This window comes from Teleopsis dalmanni, chromosome 1 (assembly GCF_002237135.1).
Source record: "Teleopsis dalmanni isolate 2A chromosome 1, ASM223713v2, whole genome shotgun sequence".
NCBI classification, from domain to species: Eukaryota; Metazoa; Arthropoda; class Insecta; order Diptera; family Diopsidae; genus Teleopsis; species Teleopsis dalmanni.
Window position 1 is genome coordinate 15,409,356 of NC_051846.1, and position 21,816 is coordinate 15,431,171.

Consider the following 21,816-nt stretch of genomic DNA (forward strand, 5'->3'; position numbering starts at 1 on the left):
GATTACACTTTATTCTGATAGTTTTTTGAAGAATTAAGTTATTACTTACCAAAGAAAGAGTAAAAGTTAGATAATACCATTTCGTTATAACACAAAGTTACTTTCTACTATAATTGATTAAAGATTAATGTTCTAGACTTATAGTGAGCTAGACAAACTAGAGAGCAGTAATAGTGTCGAACTTTACAAAGTAACAGAAAAACCGTACTGGATCGCAAACTATGAACTCCGTGATTATATAGATTTTTTCTGTACTGAAATTGCAACGAGTCTGCAGTGAGTGCTAGTTTCGAATAGATTCGCAGAGAATTAAGAGAATGCATCTTTATCAACAGACGCAAGAGAGTCGTGCGTCTGAAAACAATTTATTGGAATTTATTTAATTTAAGATTGTAAAAACCTGAATGTAAAGTTCTCACCAAGTAAGTTGGTACTAATGTTAATAATATATTATTTATGTGAGAATGTTTATGTGATTAGCAAAGTAAAAGTTTTACTTAGAATTCTGTTGAAATTTTGATTTATTGTTGAAGAAAAGATGCTGTGTGTATGTTTTTTTTAGAATTTCCAATATTTTCTTTTAAACAAAGAAAAATCCAGATAAACCTAGTTTTACGTATATGTATCAAATTCCAAACAATTTTGTAAAGATATATACAACTTTGCGGGGAATTGTATTAGATTAGTATAAATATTTTTTACTATTGCAATTTCTTCTTTTATCAATGTTTTTACTAAATTATTATGAGATAAACTGATCTCTACTTTTTCTGCAGTTGCTGAATGTAAAGCAATAGATTTTATTGATTATCATACAGGCTTATTAGCTGTTGTGTTATAACATAGGTTGCAATTTTTAGTAATATTATGTATATTAAATAGCAACTAACTGCATAAAGATAGGTAGCGTGTTCCTTCTCAATAGAATGGAAATTGGGTTGTTGGTAAATTATATGACGGGTCGTTTTGCTCTGCCTTAACAAGATTGTTCGGTGTGAGGAGGCAGAATGCCGTCCCTGCTTTGAGACGGATGAAGGGTCCAGTTAGATTTTCTCGGACTGCACAGAGTTTGTTCTGGAAAAAAGAATAAGTACGTGAGTTTAACTTCCTTCCTCGTTTGCTACTGTTGAGTAGGATCATTTAGATTAAAATCACTTATGTACAGCTGCAGCTCATACTAGGTATAGTTGCATCTTCTTTTCCATATTTTTTAACACATACACTGACTATATTTGGAGATTTGTTTTAAAAGTTGGAATAGTATTTATTATATTAATAACTTACAATATGGTATTAAACTGGAATGAGAAAGTATAACACTGCTGATAGGAAAATTATCACACACCACAAACAAAAATCACGATAGTCGTTAGGCAAGTATTAACTAATCAAATGTAATGAAAATGGCTCATCCTTAAAGTTTAACGAGCATTGGTACATATTCAGGAAAAATAAAAGGAGAGGATTAAAGTCAGGATGAAATGGCGAGATCTATAACCGCACAACTTAAGGAAATATGTACAGATGGAACCATTACTCAATCTAGAAAGCTTTTGCTATTAATTGAATTGATGTTTCTAATAGCTATTAATGCTGCCAAAACGTAAACTGTAAGAATTTAAGTTATAAGCTTATTCTGAAGTATTATAAATTCCATGAACTATTTAGAGAAACAATAGCCATACTGAAATGTCTGAACAAAAAGTAGACTTATAAAATATAATATATATGGGACACTTATGAAAGTAGACTCCAATGCATTTCTTACATACTTCAATTATGTGGACAGCGATGTGTAGCTTTTGAAAAAAATGTTTAGAAAAGATAAGCTTCACAGTAGAAGGAGATAAATAAGATTGCCAATTTGTTTGATGAAGATTCGAATCTGTAGCCGTCACAACAGTATGTTTAAATTCCATTACGAACCAAATGTTTTTCCAAAAAGTTGCGACATAGATGCTTTCCTATATATAATTAATTATAATCAATGCATTAAACGTAGTGTTCACATCAGTTAGAAAATTATATTAGTTCTTATTCCAAATTCTTATTCTTGACTTTGCTGAATTTTTTCCATATTTTATTGAAAATATCTTCTCATGGTTTACGGAATTGATTAATTTTATGATAAATTTGGTAAATATTTGAGTTGTTGAACGAAATAAGTTTAAATTTAAATGGCTGTTGACTTTTAATAGACCTCTATAAGCAAACTTTCCAATAACTGAGAGCAGTTTTCATTCAAATTTCGAATGCTTGCAACTTCTCTTTGACTTGTTTTTTTTTTAAATTGTATTTCATTGAAACATAAAAATTTGTACATTTCAGTACATTTTCAATATTTCACTTTAGCTTAGATTTTAGCAAATTATATTGTAAAATTTTTCAGCACTAATCCTCACACGTAATTATTCTTCGATATCATATAATATATATCTTTAAGTGGTTTTTTAAACAATCAATTTATAATTAATTATTTGAAAAAACCTGGAGTCTTGTTATAAGTAAATATATTAATATAGAAGCAATAATATATTGATATATATAATATATTGATAATATATTGATTTTTTAAATTTAATATTTTTTTCAATTTTGCTTATAAAATTGGATAATTTACAACGATTTAATTACAACGAAGTAAATAATTAATAAATTTTATGAAGTTTTATTTAAATTTAACTAATTTAATTTACATTCGTTTCAGTTCAACTTAAAAAACAGCTGCTTTAGTCTTCTTAAAAAATTATTATTATTCATGTTTTTATTTGTTTTTTATTCGATTTGTTCTGTTATACAAAAAAATTATAATTATAATTGAATTAAAGATTTATGCAAGTTTTACACAGTTGTATAGATATATAATATAATTGTAAACATTACAAGCGCCACTAACGAATTTCCTCTTGGGATATTCGAAGTCTTTTTGTATTTTTTCGAACTTGCCATAGCACGAGCTTTCTAAATTAAGCTTATTTGGTAAAGACCGTAATTACATATATTACGGTCTTTCTTACGGTCTGAGAGTAAGTTATTAGTCGCGTCTTGCTGAACTTTTAGTCGATCAACAACTGGCGTTCTTACAGGTGGTGGTTGGTTTGTTCGTTGCAGTCGCGGCTTTATTCATTTTATATCAAATAGAATTTGAGAAATCAAAGCATTTGTGGAAAATAAGTCAGACGAATCATAAAACAGAAATGTCCAGCTTTGTAAATATTCCTGCAGGCAGTGACTTTCCGCTGGAAAACTTGCCATATGGAGTGTTTTCAACTAAAGCCAATGTAAGTTTTCTTTATGGAGCAAAATAAGTAAAACACATTTTTATCTTAACATTTTTTTATATAATTTTTTAATTTTTTGGAGATGTTCTGTTTAAATTTTGTTTTGTAAAAATTCAGCATAAAATTTGCATTTAATCACAGCAAACTAGTTCGGCTAGAAAAACAAATCCGAAGTATCTTAGGCAGAACAAGTACGCACCTGGAGATCAGCCCATACCAGATCAGTTTTATCAGTTTTTTTCTGCTTTTTTTGCCGCTGATAAAAAACTTAGCGCTACAGTTTTGCATTCATTTAAATAATTTTATTAATTAATTACATTTTTTTTGTTTGTTGTTTTTTAGGCACGTAAGCGTTTGTGTGTAGCGATCGGTGAACATGTGTTGGACCTCTCAGGTGTAGCTCAACTTTACCCACCGGAAGTACAAGTAAGTTATCTACTACGAAGATACAAATATTTCTCATTTCGTTTTTATTTATACGAATTTCTTAGGATGCCTTAACTTCAGATTCATTAAATCTACTTATGAGTTTGGGACATCAGGCCTGGCAGGTTGTACGAGAACGTACACGCGAGCTACTCCTTAAAAACTCCCAATTGGATCAGAATCCTGTATTGGCACGCAAGTAAATTAAGTGAATCATAAAAGGAAGTATCTTGGCTATATATAAAATTTTTTTTAGTGTCATCGTAGCACAAAGTGAATGTCAAATGCATCTTCCTGCACAAATTGGTGACTACACTGATTTCTACTCTTCCATACATCATGCCACCAACGTTGGTATTATGTTCCGTGGCAAAGATAATGCACTTATGCCAAATTGGCGTCATATACCTGTGGGGTATCATGGTCGCGCTAGTTCGGTTGTTGTGTCTGGTACGCCAATACGTCGCCCATTTGGCCAAACACAACCTGTAGATAATAGTCCACCCGTATTTGGACCTTGTAAGTTGTTAGATTTTGAGTTGGAAATGGCATTTTTCATTGGTGGACCTGGCAATAAACTTGGTGACCGTGTGGCTGTTGAAGATGCTTGGAAAAACATTTTTGGTTTTACCCTTATGAATGATTGGAGCGCACGCGATATACAAAAATGGGAATATGTGCCATTAGGCCCATTCACTGCCAAGAATTTGGGCACTACAATTTCACCATGGATTATTCCCATAGCTGCTTTAGAACCATTTTTAGTGGATAACTATGCACAGGAACCAGAAGTATTTCCGTATCTAAAGCATGAGAAACGATTTAATTACGATATTAAATTAGAAGTCTCATTGAAACGTAAGTTCGAACAAATTCCGATTTAATCTAAAATTTAGTAAATATGTTTTGCAGCTGAAAATGGTACCGAAACTGTAATAAGCAAATCAAACTATAAATATTTGTACTGGACCGCACTACAGCAAGTAGCACATCATACAGTTACCGGTTGTAATATCAAACCCGGCGATTTGATGGCATCAGGTGAGTATTTGTTTGTTTTTTTTTTCTAAAATAATGTGTATTATTTTATACATTCTTTTGCTATTTGTAGGTACCATTAGTGGTGAAACAGAAGATTCTTATGGCTCAATGTTAGAGTTGAGCTGGAGGGGCTCTAAGCCTATTAACCTAAATGATGGTACTGTAAGAAAATTTTTGCAAGATGGAGATGAAGTGATAATACGTGGCTTCTGCTCCCATCCTGTGAGTGGATTGCGCATTGGTTTCGGTGAATGCGTTGGCAAAGTACTTCCAGCAATACCATTTCAATAAATTTTTTAAATTAAAATAAAAAGTGAACAAATTTTTTAAAAGATTTCTGTTTGAAGATTTTTCTACTTTCATATACCGTAAAACAAATCACGTAGGAGAAAGTTCTATCATGCAATATTCTCTTTTTCATTTATACCGTCAGATGGCAATGTACATTTTATTTCGAGCTTACTTTTAATAATGTTTCTTTCTACCAAGATGTAGATACTTCAAAAATTCTGTAAAAGTATATATTGTGGTTTAAACAAATAATTTAATATTAAAAAAAATATTTGAATAAAATTGTTTCTGTGGAAAAAAATAAACGATTAAAAGAAACATTATTCTAATTAATATATAAATTATTTAAAAATATTTTATGTATTATTAAGAAAGTAGACTACAGCAATTTATAAAGACCATTGTGTTAATAATTATAATGTAGTTTCGTTTACACTTGATGTAAAAACGTTAATCTTATTGCAAACAAGAAATGTAAATTATTGCTTGTGAATTGATCACAAACACGTTTTATAATGATACAGATTTAAATTTTTAAATAATTTGTATTTTACAAACAACTTAATGTTATAAGTTTGATTACATGATAATTTTTCCTCTTTATATTACAGTAATGTTATTCTAAAGAATAGACATAGCCCATGTATCTCAAAACCGCTATCAGGAATACTATTGGATTATCGTCTCATAGCAAAATGCAAAAAGTTGTTCAGAATAGTGAACTTTACAAATTGTGGATGCACCTATTGTAATGGTCGAACAGAAGCGAAAATTTTTGCATATTTGTATTAAATTATTTTTAACTTGCATCAATATTCAGCAGTATAAAAAACAAGCATTGGCAACTCTAACTACTGCCGAATGCAAGAAATAGAAATTTATTTTCAATTTGTTTTTATTTTCGCATTGACAACACTGAGTACTGGTAGCACTGGCGCCGGTTAGTCGTAAGTGAATAAAAGTTCAATTGCAAGCAGTTTCATTTTGCAACAAAAAGAATATTATTTTGATATATTAAGTAATATAAATTTAAAACATTTTTGTTAAAATTAAAATTTGAAAGTAAGTGCAACAGTGAAAAAAGTTCAAATAATGAAAATTTTCATCTTTCAATAAAGCAAAAATACAATTCCAACAAATAGTAATCAGAAAATAATATAAAACAATTAATTTGCAATGATTTTATATTATCTTTTAATGAATATAAAAAATATACAATATTAAATAAAAATTCTCAGTGAAATAAAATTTGTGTATAAAAATGTTATGAAAAATCAATTGCGAAGAAATTTACTTCACTCAAGACAATCACCACCCACCAAAATGTTAGAAAAGAAATATTAAAGCAACAACAAATTGTGTACACTTCGTTTGAGGAGGGTAGAATTGCAAGCAAAACAAAAAAAAGTATTATGTATGCAAGCAAATTCTGTCTAGAGTGCAATATTATATGAAAAAACTTAGCTTTTAAAAGTGTATGCATACCATATGCAATAAGTTTGTGCGGTACACAAGTGAAACGTAACTTTAGCTTAAAGAAGTTTAGAGTTTGTTAAGAATATCATATGTGGAAGATTATGATGATGAAAAGTTGTAAGAATATATGAAATGTTTCGCTTGCAATGATTAATGAAAATTAAATTTATTACAAGGAAATTTACTGTAATATGTGCTTTACAAAAATTTAAAATATGTGATGTATTTTATTATTTTTAAATATTGTGCAAATAAACCCCTGATTTTAGTTATCAGTTTATAAAAAATATTTAGTAAAGTAATATATTATTATATATTAAATAAATATTTTTCTAACAAAGTAATTAAGAATTAGTATATTAAGATTGGTTTGGGGAAGTGAAGTGTATTGTAAAATCGTATGAATTGGTAGTGAAACGAGTACGCTTTTATTTGTTCATATATATGCTTGCACACACACAAATAATCTAGTTAATTAATGTGTTCTGCTTAACATCAATCACTAAACTGTAAAGCATTTGAACGTACGCTATGTGTACCGCATCGTCAAAGTCGTTGTTTGGCTTTATTTTTTATTGCGACTTTTTATGTGTGTAGAAAAGTTCATAAAGCAATTAAGTGGCGCCGCAATCGCAAGTGGAGAAGAACCAGAACTGATCAACAACCAGTTTTTAATCAGTTTGCAGTGCATATTTTGGTTTCATTTCATACAAAAAATTTTTATAACAATTTTTTTTTGTGCTTTTGTTTTGCTTTTTAATGGAAAAAAAATAAATAATATCCATAGAAGATTTCTGTAAAGGAAAATATTGATTTTTATTTTGCTGCAAAAGCACATAAATTGTTCCTGTAATGTTTGTTTATGAAGCAGAAATACGAGAAGTGATAAACGAAACTACGTTTGTTTACACAAAGCGTAGTCAATAGTAATCGGATCAGAAACATATAGTCATACTTTATATAGAGTTCAAGTTGACAGCCAAAACTTGTATAGCTAGTAAAATTCCCAATTTTTTTTTTAAATTGAGAGCATTTCAGAATTTTATTTTTGCTGTTAAATTTTTAAATGTAAAATAAATTGTGCTTTCTAAATAGATCAATTTTTTTTTATTAAATTCTTATTTTAAATGCTGTGAGATAATTCGATTGGTTGGCTAATTGAGCTGTCATGGTGTAAACACTTAATTAACAATAAAATATATTAAAAGAGACAGTTTCAAGAATGATCAAATATTTATTTAAATGAGTTACGAAGTTAAAGATTAAAGAGTTGCCCGACAGGTCAATCTAAAAGAGGTCAATTTCTGTAATTTCGAGTTCATCAATTATACAGGCTAAAATATTAATTTATGTATATTTTATTTGATATAAAATAAGTTACGAACTTAAACTTTTAGACACTTCGTTCTAGAAGAGGTCAATATCTGTAATTTCGAGTTCAACAATTATTCAGGATACAATATTTATTTATGTATATCAAGGCGATGGGCAGGATTTTTTTTAATTTTTGGATATATAATCAATGACATTTAAGCATTTACTTATTTTCATTAATTAAATAAATGAAAAATATTTGTTTCACTTGTTAAGCATTATTATAATAATTGTAGAGAGCAAAAGTTCTGTTTCCATTGTGAAACACATTGTCACAAGACTCCCTATAGAGAATTTCTTATTTGTGTGATTTGGTTTAATGGCGATAGAGCTTTTACTTTTGTCCAAATAGCGCATACATGTATGCACCTTTTTTGCCACAGACCTGAATTATGAGCTTCTAAATTTTAAAACCAACTTGCACTTTTGATAAAAGAGGTTATTTCTGTAAGATCAATATTTGAGATCATCTCCAGGCTGATTAGTTCGTTGTCTTTCATAATAGAATGTATTAATCTTAATATGCGTGTTTATTTGAGGTTTTAAAACTAACTTGCGCTGTTAATTAAGGGGATTATTTCTATAAGATCCATACTTGGGATGATCGACAGGCTAAAGAGCCCATTTACTTTCATAATAGAATGTCTTATTCTTGACAGACCTAGTAATTTGTTTTGATATCTAAGCAGAAGAGTATAGAAGCAGTGATTGCTTGTCATAAAATTTAATTATATAAAATTACTTAACGTGTTTTAATCTTTTAATAAATGTATCTTTCAATAATGAACATTTTTTATTTTCACCATGATGTCAGTTTATATTATATTTAATATCTATTACAATGTTTTATTATTGTTAAAATTGTAATGCTTAAACATAAATAAAATTGTATAAAAATATCTTATCATATTTTTTTCGCCCAAAACAATGTTAAAGTAAAATGTATTTTGATGATAAAGTATTTTGAACCTTATTACGAAGATTCCACTACTTATTACTATATTAAATAATAGTAAAAATAATTGCAAGCATTAAATCAAATACCCTATGAGTCGGAATTTCCTCGAACAATAATAATCAATGCAGACCAATGTCTTATCTTAAATCTTAAATGTAACAATCAACTCAGTCAAATGTCTATCTTAAACCTTTGTAAACAAAACCACTTCTAGGAAATACAGTCCACCAAAATCAGGAATGTGACATTGTAAACAATAATAAGCATAAACCATATTCAACTGAATCGTATTGTTTATTTCTTTATTTCTAATCAAAATAACTAAGACGAACTGATTGCTGAGATCCTCATTATAATAGTCAAATTAAATGTACTGTATAATATATAATTTTATATTGATGTTATTTTATCAAAAACTTATATTTGTATGTTAAAATCCTGGATATTTTTTTAACAATAAATGAGAACAGTAAATCGTTCACATTATCCATGCTGAACTGTATTTTAATCAAAATACTATGTTACGGTTTCTGTAATAAATTGCCAGACAGTCAAAGGTCGGAACGGCACACTACTTACCATTAATACGAAGCATTTATGGTTCTATATGCACATTCACTAAACGGAGAGCGATGCGAAGCACCTTGTTTCCCTTCAAGCAAAAAGCCCACTCATGCATTTGAAACGTTTAAGCGATAACAAGATACCCCGTTTATATGTACGTAGTAGACTGGAAGCATACAGACACTGTACACGTTAATGTACGCATGAAAGTCTTCTTGTTTGTATGTAAAGTAAACAATAACTTAATATGCCTAGAACTTGTCTTCACGTCTCGTATGTCGTATTGACTGACAATCCCGACAATCCCTCATGCAATGTTTTTCTACTTTAATAAGCTACAATTTATATTTAAAGAACGTCTGGACTAGACGGTGCTGAGTTATTTTATTGTTATTTTTTTTACTCATATTGTTGTTGTTTTTGTTTTTATTATTTCTGTTGACGCTGTTTTGTTTTAGCAAATGTCTTAGCAGCAAATTATTATTGGCGTAATAATTCAGAGGGTAAATTTATAATTTGAAGTATGAAATAGCAACGAAAAATTGATATGATTAATATTCGCATATTTATTATACATATGTAAATAAATAATAAATTTTTAATATTTATAAAAACTATTTGCTAATAGATTAACTTTTTTTTCTATAGTTAAAAATGGCCAAATCGGACGCAAGCTGTAGACACATTTTCTTCGTATCTCGCATTTCCTCAGTGTCCGTTGCTCTACAGTAATTAGAAAATTGAATTGAAAATTTTATGAATTTAATTGCATCAATTGACAATGTCCAAACTAATAACAGTTTGTTTACTGTTGGCTCTAGTAACACGGATTAGTGCAGGTACGTAAATAGTTGTTTTTTGTTTGTCAAACCTTTAAAAATTTATTTTGTTACTTTCTCTTTTAGCTCCTAAGCCGTTCAGTTGTATAAGTTTCCAGGAGAATGATGAAGATGATTACGTTGATTTCAGTATGAATGATACATCTGAGTTTGAGGATGTGCAGCATTCTGATCGCCACCTCAGAACATGCATGATTGACTACACATTTTGCTTTGCTCTTTGGCGTCAGACATCAAACGGGACGGTCATTGAAAAGCAAGGTAAGTTAGCGCTAAGAAACAGAAAGTTGTTAATGTACAGTTATTTGAACTTTACAATTCTGTCCAGTTCTCTAAATTATAGAGTGTATTTATTATATATATTTCTGAAAATTTTGTTAGCCGTACACTCATCTGCAGCCAATACTTGTTGGTTTAAAGCAGTTAACTTCCTAAGATTATATAATTAATTGTTGTTATGGCTCGCAGATGACATTAAAAGAATTACGGAGATGTATATGCATACGTCTTAGGATGTGGATAAGTAAAGAAGTGAGAGAGGAGAAGCCTTTTTAGATGTAATGATGGATTGGGGTATGGCTGCGATTTCGTGGTTATTAGAAGACCCTACTAAGACCGGTGGAATGTATATAGATCTCCACAGTTACCATAGCAACAACAACATTTGAACTGTGTTCACTGCACAGTTACTATTAATATGATAGTCTCAAATACGTAAAGATCAATATACATATGCCACCTCTAGTAAACTATCTGATGACAATGGCATAACTTAAAAAACGATGATTTTGTATGACGGACTTAAGCAGATGCACACGACGTTTTGTTGTATTTTGAAAAGTGCTCGTTTTTTGTAGCAGATGGGATGTAGAATATGGGCATTCTCATATATGATATTATTGTGCCGTCTGGAACTTAAATTAGATGAACATGGTTAACTGCACTTATCTTATTGGGAGTTGGGTGGCATAGCTATACTTTCCTTGACCGTTTTATAACAATTTTATATTTGTTTTAATTGTTAATTACCTGTTATTTGTGGATAAAATAAAAACAACTTTTAAAATCTCTTTTATGTTAAACAAAACACAAGTAATTTTTTTTGGTTTAAATATGAAAATATTGCTCGAGCTGTACGAAGCTGGGGCCATTTGATGTTCGATTATTTGGCAAGTGTAACAAATTTCTCAAAAATGTTGTTGTTCGTATTTGTATAGAACGAAAGAAAATGAATGAAATGATAATGTAGATTTGTTGTTTAAGTAGCTCGTCCTTTTTTAAAGACTGAATTAGTTGTGCTGAAAGATATCACCTAAATCGGTCTATCTTTTGGAAAACAATGCATTCTATTATTCATGCCGTACTAAAAATAGGGGGCTAAAAACTAAAATAATATTAAAAGAACTGAATAAAAAAGGTTTTTTTCTTAATAAACTTAAAAAAATGTAATATTCAATTGAATTTTGGGGTCTGACATAAACGTAAGAGAATTCTTACATATAATAAGCTAACACAATAACTTCAACTGCAATGCAATTACTTTGGGTGCGAACACTTTAGTGATCGGATTAAATTTGTGTTGTTTGTGTTTTTTGTTCTGTTGCATATTTTCTGTTTCTGTATTTCAATCACTTTTTTCCTTTCTGCGTTGCTACGACAATTAATTCCGCCTTTAAATAGTTAGAACTCCTTTGATCATATAAATATTCGATGCGTATGTTCATATTCGAGAGTACTGGAAGCATACGAAAGCATTATTCCTATATTCTTATTATTATACTTTTATATTCTAATTGAGTTTGTAATACGTCACGTCAATCACTGACAAATCTCTTTGTAAACAAAAACTGTTGATAAAAAAGAAATATATAGTTGCTATATAATCAATTTCTAAAAGTAATAAGTATTGCCAAAAAAAAAACGATGCGGAATTGTATTGTTCAGACACATACATACATAACACTTACGTTCTTAATTTTTTCGATAATCAAAATTATTTTTAATTTTGAACTAATATATTAAATTATGTGTTAATGTTGCTTTTGATAGTTAATAATAATCGTTGGTAATTCGTAAATATTCATAACAATGTTTTTTTGTTTTGCAATTACTCCAACCAATTTCAATTTTTCTGAACACTGTTGTTGTTGCTGTTGCTATATAAAATTTATTTATGCGTAGGTGTTTATTAACAGATATTTTTTAATTATTATTAAATATTTAAAAAGCATTTTAGACATTATCCATTATATAAAAGAACTGCATTGTTGTTGATTTTGCGAATCAAAGTTTGTTCTGCCACCGAACCGAACGTACATATATGCACTGCCAATGAGTTCAAAATTATTGTTTGAACTATTGAACATGCACTGCTTTGGCACATGCTTATTGCACAGAATCGATTGCTAAGAGTTTCCTCGCAAATGAACCGCTCAATCAACCTGTTGCATACACCGCTAAACAATTTGATTTCCTCTTCCTTTTCCTTTTCTTTGGTTTTGTTTTATATTTTGTTTCATTTATTTACTTATTGTTTTGTTTTCATTTTATTTTATTATTTTATTGTGGGGATGTGTGGGTGTGTATGCGCATGAGCTTGTTTTGATCAAGAATAAATATCAATCAATACGAGTGACGATTGTATAGTTTTTAATGCTTTCTACATAATTAAAAGCAAAACACACATTAGCAGTGAGTAACGTATGTGCCCGGGTAGCTCAGTCGGTAGAGCATTGGACTTTTAATCCAAGGGTCCAGGGTTCAAGTCCCTGCTCGGGCGTCGAGATTTTTTTAATATTTTTTTTTTTTTCAAACAATATTTCTTAAATAATTTTTTTTTTTATATAATTCAGGTTGCTGGAAAGATAGAACTGAAAGAAATGCTACGTGCTATCAAAGCGAATGTACAAGCTCTGCACCAACATTTCGTAATAATTCCCTATATTATTGCTGTTGTTCGGGTAATGCTTGCAATGAAAGAGTGGCTATTGTGGAACCAACACCTTTACAGGTTTATAAAATAAAATTAATTTTTATTCCATAATAAAATGAATGGCTTTTAACAATTTTTTTTAGCTTTCTAAAGAAATCCTGCCTGAGGCCTCAAATCTTTCCAGTGACACAACACAACATACAACAAGTTGGATTACTATTTTAATATATGTTATGTTGCTAGCTTTCTGTATTATAAGCATAGTTATAGCGTTGGCATATCTTCGTAATATAAAAGAAAAGCCGACACCAGAAGAAGCTCCATTAGCGCCCACTGGGCCTGGTTACAGTTCAAATTTACGAAATGTTGATAATATCAATTTAATATGTATGCTTGGCAGCGGAAAATATGGAACGGTTATGAAAGGTTTACTACATGATAAAGAAGTCGCTGTAAAGATATTTCCTGAGGCTCATCGACAGTACTACATAAATGAACGGAATATTTATTCACTACCTATGATGGACTCACCAGCCTTATTGCAATATTTCGGTAACTATTTAATAATATTCACATTAATTGGTGGTTTTATAATAATTCACTTATCGCACTTTAGGTTATGATGAACGACATACCATTGACGGACAAATAGAGTATCAACTTGTATTATCTTTAGCGCCCTTAGGTTGCTTGCATGATTGGTTAATTGCCAATTCGATGGATTTTCAAACGTTTTGCGGCATGGTTAAATCCATAACACGTGGACTTTCACATTTACATACGGAAATCATACGAGGAGAGGAATTGAAACCTTGTGTTGCTCATAGGGATTTGAATTCGCGGAATGTACTTATTAAAGCTGATAAAAGTTGTTGTATAGCTGATTTCGGTTTTGCCTTGAAAGTATTTGGTGCGAAATACGAATATAAAGGTGAAGTAGCTATGGCAGAGACAAAAAGTATAAACGAAGTGGGAACTCTTCGCTATATGGCACCTGAATTGTTAGAAGGTGCTGTAAATTTGCGTGATTGTGAAACTTCACTTAAACAAATGGATGTGTATGCTTTGGGCTTGGTATTATGGGAAGTTGCTACACGTTGTGCAGATTTTTATGCACTAGGTCAAAATACGCCACCATATAAAGCACCTTATGAAGCAGAAGTAGGCTCACATCCGACATTTGATCAAATGCAGACACTTGTTGTACGCCATAAGGCAAGACCATTATTCCCAGCTGGGTGGGGTGGTGGCACTGCAGCAAAACTTGTGAGAGATACGTGTGAAGACTGCTGGGATCATGATGCTGAAGCACGTTTAACATCACTCTGTGCTGAAGAACGTATGCAAGAGGTTGCAGGTTTATGTCCTAAATTGCAACCGCATGCACCAACTGCAAGCCCGCTCTTAAACACAAATAATTTAGTCGGTGAAAATAGTGAAGAAACACAAAGAAATGTAATAAATGATGAAATCAATCATACTGAAACTACGTCTATGTTGAATCCACCACCAAATCAACAAATTTTACCACGCATTCCAAGTGTTGGTAATGATGTAATTAACTTCAATAATTCGTCTACAAGCCATACGGAGAAAAATCATTTCATGTATACTCAACAACCGTTACAACCATATCAAGGACGTAATCCATGTCTTGAACGAAATCTGGCGCCAGTTGTATCACGTCCACAACAAATTTTTGTTGAAAAAAGTAAGAAACATAGTTTTCAAACTGGTGATGAAAATAGTTTTTCATGTCTCGAAGATGATGTATCTGTTGAAGAACTAATATCTAATAGTAGAGCTCCAAAATTTTGCACTCTGCCGCAAGATATGACTAATATGGGTCAAGGATTTCCCAAACAACAAAATACAGACAAAAAATTGCGTGGATGGCATAGCATAAGAGCGGTTATACAAAAGAAATTGTTTAGAAAAGAACAAAGTAGTGATATGTTCCGACAGTTGAACTATGGTGACGAAAAATCAAATTTAGTAGATAATCGTTTTGCTGCAGTAGTAAATGGTTTAGATAAAACCCCACAAGTAAAACAAGCAACTGTAAGTTTTATAGATGATAGACAAACTCCAAAAGGTGTGGCTGTAGCAAAAACTACAACACTAGACTCTTACTATCCACATCATAAACGACCGAATAATTTGGATCTAAGCCCTATAGGTGCAATGGGTGGTGCACAATTTATATCAGAATGCAATAAATCAAATCTTATACATACAATAGCCGAAGAAGATAATGGAAATCCTAGTTTAAGGCCCATTTTGCAGAGCTTAGAAACTCGTACTAGCACTCCGGCGCATATAGTACCACGTTCTCTCTCTACTAGTTTAATTAAGAATCAAAGTAACAATAACATTACAACAACTGAATTGAATTTAGTGGCTCCAGAGTGTTCAGTAAGTGGAGTTGTTCATTCAAGACCAATGGGAGAACGACAGTTCAAACGACAACGTAGTCTTGAAGTATTTAAAGAGGTGTTTAGCGGACGAGGTAGCACAGACAGGCTACGTGATCCAAGTCAACGTGTAAAAACACCAGGTGATGTGCCGCCATCAGTACGTAAAATACGTGCATCAAAGACATTGTCGTTGTATGATGATCGCATGATGGATTCATCTACATTAAATATACTATAACATGAAGAAGTTCTGCTCCTAGAATTATAAACAAAGCAACTTTATAATATAGAGCAGAACGTTTGATAAATTTTTACTTAAAAAATATAATTTAAATAATTTATGATTTACAACTCAGATGAGCATATCGTGGTCAGAGTTTATTTAAATTAATAATACAATAAAAATGAAATGCATCGAGCTGATTACAATTTATTTGTTTAAAACAAGTATGACATTAATTAAATATATATAGTATTACAACAAAAATAAAATATATAAAAAATCAGTATATGTTATACACAGTTTATAATAAAAATTTAATCTTTGAATTATTCATGTAATGCACTTATAAATACTTAAAAGTTTGTATAATATTTAAAATTAATCAAATAACCAAAGTCCCTTATAGGCTAAATTGTATAGTTTTAATGTACGTACGTAATAATTATTAAGGTTTAGTAGGAACTAGAAGTACTAATTCTAATTATTTCTATTGCAAAATATGTTCTGATGTTAAATATGCAAACTAAATTTTTTGTAAATTTACGAAACAAATTATTGTATTAAGTTTTTAATTATGAATAATTTAGAATTATGTAAATAAAATTAATCAATTTGTGGATTTTATTAAAGTTCACAATTTTAAATTATTTATTGATATTAATTAAGACTTATGTGAACAATTTAAATATATATTCAAATTAAATTAAAATATTATAACTTTAACATGCTTATTGTTAAAATGAAACGATTTAAGGAAGAAGTCAAAAAAGCTTAAAAAAGATATCGAGAATTTACTTTTTATATAAATTTAAAGTGTTAAAATAAGCTATAATTAATATAAATATATAATTTCATTTAATATACTCAGCACAATATATAATTGAATCACGTTGAGAGTATTCTTATATTCTCTTTAATAAGAAACAAATAACACTATATTATATGAAGTATTTTTATATAATTAAAAATAGAAGTTATTAAATTTGATATGAAAGTAATAAAGTAATAACATGACCTTACAATATATACGAAACTCTAGTCACTTAAAGAAATTGAACTAGGCCTGAACTAGATTTATAAATAGAAAAAAAGAAAAAACTATTTTCCTAAATTGTTCAAGTTGTGAAATAAAAATTGACCAATTTTATAAAATGTAAACGTATTGGAATCATTAAGTCTGCAACTGAAAGAATCAGGATGAAATTATAATACTGAAACGAATAATGCAAGAATAGATATTTACATATGTATTAACTGCTCTTTCCAATAAATACTACATAATAAATAGAGTTACATATAAAACTGTTACGAATAAATTATAATGAAATAAATATATCAAATATATATTTTTGCAAAATGAAATAAAATTTATATAAAATTCACTACAAACGCGAAACAATAAATATCGTTAAAAGTAAATTGTGGAATTAAAATAAATGCTATAGAGACTGTCATACTATTAGAATTCACTAAAATTTATAAAGAAACAATAGCAGCAATGTTTTTTTTAAATGCCTTCTATTAATACGTATAGTATTTAATGTTTGATTGATTTAAATTTTTTTTTTTTTGTTTTTTCAATTATTATTTCTAATTTTATATATTTATTTTTAGTATTATTTTCATTTTTTTTATATATTTTTTATATATTATATTTTTTTATATATTATTTTTTTATTTTTTATATATATTAATATTTAGAATGTTTGTATTAGGTCCACGACCTAAAGCCCAGCAAAATTTAAAACATATTTTTTTTTAAATATTACTTTTTTTATATATTATTTTTTTATGTATTGTTTTTTGTAATTATTTTATTTAATATTACATTTTTATAAAAAAAAATTTTTTTTTATATTGTCTTTTTTTATTTTTTTTTTTAAACTTTTTTATTTTATTTATAAATTATTTTTTATTTATATTATAATTAAATATTTTTTATATATATTTTATATATTTTTTTATACTTATATATTTTTATATATATTATTTTGTTATATTGTTTTCAAATCATTTTATTTTTTTTTTAATTTTATAACATTAATTTTTTTTTAATAATTTTTATATTAATTATTTGTTTTTTTTTTTGTATTTTTGATTTTTAATATTATGATTTTTAATAATATTTATTTTAATATTATGATTTTTAATAGTATTTATTTTATTATATTTTTGTAATATTATATTTTTTAATAGTATTTATTTTAATTGTATTTGTTTTAGTTTTATATTCGTTTTATTAATTTTGGTTACTTTATTTTTATCAATTGATGTTATAATACTTTCAAAATGTTTCTATCAATTTAATTTTGTTGACTTATAATTATATTACTCCTAAGTAAATGTGTACCATATTTTAATGCATTTGTTTCAAGGAATGTCAAAGTATTTCGTTTATATTTTATATTAATTTCGATTTAAATCGTTTATATTAATTTTTTATGTATATAAAAGCACAATAGTACGTTTTTTGTATATAAAAAATAATAATTTTTATTTGATTTATTTTTACATTTTTTAACTCAACAACTTAATTATTATTTAAGTTTCTTTATTAATATTTTAATAATATATTTATCATTTCTTTATTAAAACTTGAACTTCCTCATTCTCTCAGATTACATATATGCATATATGCTTCTACAAATAAATGCTGTAAAAACGGAATGGTTTCTTTACATATTTTTAATGTATAAAAATGAATTTCTAAATTGCCTTATCTATTTGTATTCGAATTTGATTTTATATTCATATATCAATGGGATATATTTAGATATTTTTTTAAAATTATAATCAACTGGGTGCTTCCATATTTTACTATCCAGTTAGAATATGGCGCTATTCGGTCTTAAGTAGATATCTGTAGTTTAAATTTAGGTTTTGCAATTATAATTGTAAATGTATTTGAATTCATCAAGATGAGAATCCGATATATATATATATATATAGAACATGTAAATTAGCATTGTAATCGAAATTATTATAATATTTAAATAAAGAGACTTCCATATCTGTTTAAATGTAACAAAATAATTTATTTAATTTACAAATAATTCGTTAAAAAAAATTAAATCGAATCTGTCGTTGTCACTGACTGACTTATGTTAAAAATTTATAATAAAATTTGTATTGCAAATATTTCAGTTTATTTCCTCTCTAACATTTTTATTATAATGGGTTTTGATGGCTTGTTGATTAAAAGTGTGTGCACATCTAAGTCATCAGTATCGCCAGACCATTTTATTTCGAAACTTCTGATCATCTGTACCAGAACAAGGAATGTTAAATTAAATGCAAATTATAAACAAAATTTAATTTAATTTTTTTTTGTCGAAACTTACACGCAAAAGTAGAACCAATATATTTTGTTCTGCCAAGCGTCGCGCAATACAGGAGCGCATTCCTGAAGAAGAAGAAGAAGTGAAATTTGAAAGCAATAAACTTATATTTCAAATTTAAAATAAAAGTCTTTGAACTCACCGTGTCCAAACGGCAATACTAAATATGGGTTGTGAACATTGCGTTTAAGCCACCGCTCTGGCAGAAATCGTAAAGGTTCTTCAAAGTTCTTTTCCAAACGGCAAGCTATCATATTTTGGGTCACTACTACTGACTATATGATTAAATTTTAGTATAGATATAGTACAGATTGTAAATGGTATACTGTAGAGACAAAACCCTCTTTATCTTACTTACATTTTTAGGAACAAAATAATTACTTAGTATTAAGTCCTTGTTAAGTATACGACCTATTTGAAGAAGTATTATACTATCACAATACTTTAAGAAACTGGCAAAATGTTTAGAACTCACCTACACCTATTGAAATAGGATTTAAACGGAAAACTTCTTTCAGTACTGCACGTGTATAAGGAATTTCGTTATGTAAAGCTTCCGGCGTCAATGAGCTGTTTTTATTCTGAAGTACTTTTACGGCTTCCTCGTAGAGTTTATTTTGTACTTCTGAATATTTGGATATGTGATATAAAGCAAATGCAGTTGTATATGATGTCGTGTCAATGCCTGCTAAAAGTAAATCGGCAGTAATGCCTACAATATCAGCCAAATCCAAATTCGGGTTCTTTAAATATTCTTCAACCAAAGAAGTACGTGCCAAAGAGTTCTTGGAATTCGTTTTGCGCACTCGTTTTGATATCAACTCTAAAGCAATGCTCTCGGTGTACTCTTGAGCTTTACGTAAACGTTTGTAGGTAGGTGTTTCAAAGAGGCGCCACATTTGCAGTCCTTGATCAGTGGGTAAAATACTACTGTTAGTTATTTCCGCTGCTTCCATTAGCCGAGAAGATCGTGATCGGGTTGCCATTTCTGTTGTCGAAAAAGAATCCAATCTTTCATCAAACGTCAGAAGACAAGTTACTAAAAAGAAAAATATTCAATAAAATTTTAAGCTTAAGCTGCATTAGTAACGAAATATGTAATAATAATAATATATAATAATATTGATCAAATATAACATACATTCCAAATTAAGACGTGATATCATAGGCAACATATCGTACACGTTCCCTGTAGTAAAATAGTCTATAAATTCTTTTGTAACTCTATCCACATCACTTAAGAAACTGCGTACATGTTTCGGTGCACTAATTTCTTTCTGAAATTCAGAACGTAGACGCCACCAATCGGGTCCGTTGCTGCAAAATTTATATGAAGATATTGTTCTAATACATATAAAGGCCGTCTTGAAGATATTTTTAAATACTTACGTTGACAAAAGACCAGCAGATTTGTAAACATGTGGTCTATCTTTTCTATACTTTTCCAAAGCTAAATGACTTCGCCTTTGAGGATAATCACGTTCGTTTAATAATTTTGCAATATCATTTGGTTCATAGAGCCAAATAATATCCTGTCCTGGTACAATTGTCTCTCTTACAATTGGTCCATATTTATTATATTTTTTGAGACCGGCTTTATGTAGTTCTAACCAAGAGTAATCACCGATTAGCGGTAAGTAGTTATATAAATTTCCTAAGCCAGCAGGTCCCCTTGGTCCAGGAATACTTTTGAATGGTTTAGCATGTGATTCCGCTGTACTTCCATCGGTTAACATTGAATACAATCTTCTAGTAACTAAATTAACATTTTTTGATTTTACTGACTTCATCATTTGCGATCCGCTTTTTCGCTGACAATTCAAAAGCCTAACTTCAACTGAACTAATGGCAACAAGAAAATCCGATTTGTTACTCAGCAGGTAAAAAGGAAATAGAATGAGATAAGAATGACGAATAAATTTGCTTACTCCAAAAGAAGTTCAGTAAACATTTGTGTTAAAAATAGTCATACACAGCGACTTGGATACACTCTACATTTTGGGATAAGTTATACAGATAATATGAGAAACAATTTAATAGGAATATAATTATTTGTTTGAATATATAAATCTATTTAATAAAGTATATATATATATATGTGTTTTGGGGTGCCAGAACTTAAAAACTGTTTAGATCATTACAAATTCTATATGTTTTCCATTGACATTGTTTAGAATAGTTTTTATAATAGTTTAGCGAGTTTATTTATAACACTAGATTTTACTAATATTATTCTCTAGAACCCGAATCTATTTATTTTAAAATCTATTTTTTGTAAGTCTTCAAGTAACGTAAAAATCCTTATTTTTAAAATAAATATATATATATTACTGGCACATATATATGTCAATGCAATACTGTGAAATGTTTGCGACGAACTTATTAGGTGTAGTGCTTGACTTGCTAGTGGAGTCGAGCGCTCTTGAGTATAAAAAACGAAAATGGACTCAGATAAAAGCAAAAATTATTTACTCTTTAGATACGATTCTGCTTGTATTTTATGATAATCTTTACTATGATTGTTTTACCTTTTTAAAGAAAGGTAAAAGCTGTAGTATAAAGAGTAATAATCTTTCACACTTTTACCAAACTAGAGCGTCCGAACCATTTGCCTGCAAATTTTCACTAGTGATAACAAATTGCCCTAATCTACTGT

At 29.0% G+C, this 21,816-nt stretch overlaps 4 protein-coding genes and 1 non-coding gene across 5 annotated transcripts in view; 3 read left to right on the forward strand and 2 right to left on the reverse strand.

Annotated features, from left to right (window-relative positions):
* LOC119667902 (glutamate decarboxylase) overlaps positions 1-189 on the reverse strand; it is a 38,110-nt gene extending 37,921 nt beyond the window's left edge. The window contains exon 1 of the mRNA XM_038077243.1: positions 50-189. Within this exon, the coding sequence (XP_037933171.1) occupies positions 50-80 (31 nt within the window). The 5' untranslated portion in view covers positions 81-189. The remainder of the gene's footprint in view (positions 1-49) is intronic.
* Positions 190-3,074: 2,885 nt separating this feature from the next.
* LOC119672644 (fumarylacetoacetase) lies at positions 3,075-5,095 on the forward strand. The gene is made up of 6 exons (XM_038083748.1): positions 3,075-3,281; positions 3,624-3,707; positions 3,773-3,906; positions 3,964-4,565; positions 4,620-4,748; positions 4,819-5,095. Exons 1-6 carry the CDS (start codon positions 3,198-3,200, stop codon positions 5,037-5,039), a joined length of 1,254 nt encoding a protein of 417 aa, XP_037939676.1. The 5' UTR covers positions 3,075-3,197; the 3' UTR covers positions 5,040-5,095.
* An 871-nt stretch (positions 5,096-5,966) lies between these two features.
* On the forward strand, positions 5,967-15,987 carry LOC119667827 (bone morphogenetic protein receptor type-2). The gene is made up of 6 exons (XM_038077163.1): positions 5,967-6,101; positions 10,060-10,250; positions 10,317-10,511; positions 13,103-13,260; positions 13,326-13,734; positions 13,799-15,987. Exons 2-6 carry the CDS (start codon positions 10,193-10,195, stop codon positions 15,835-15,837), a joined length of 2,859 nt encoding a protein of 952 aa, XP_037933091.1. The 5' UTR covers positions 5,967-6,101; positions 10,060-10,192; the 3' UTR covers positions 15,838-15,987.
* Positions 12,957-13,029, forward strand: Trnak-uuu. The gene has a single exon. It is a non-coding gene; the product is annotated as a tRNA-Lys (tRNA).
* A 2,946-nt stretch (positions 15,988-18,933) lies between the features above and the next one.
* LOC119668349 (cytochrome P450 302a1, mitochondrial) lies at positions 18,934-21,039 on the reverse strand. Its single transcript, XM_038077824.1, has 7 exons — positions 20,550-21,039; positions 20,302-20,477; positions 19,636-20,199; positions 19,519-19,571; positions 19,303-19,435; positions 19,164-19,225; positions 18,934-19,084 (listed from the first exon to the last, which is right to left on the reverse strand). The coding sequence occupies exons 1-7, from the start codon at positions 20,951-20,953 to the stop codon at positions 18,968-18,970; spliced, it is 1,509 nt and encodes a 502-aa protein (XP_037933752.1). The 5' UTR covers positions 20,954-21,039; the 3' UTR covers positions 18,934-18,967.
* Positions 21,040-21,816: the final 777 nt, after the last annotated feature.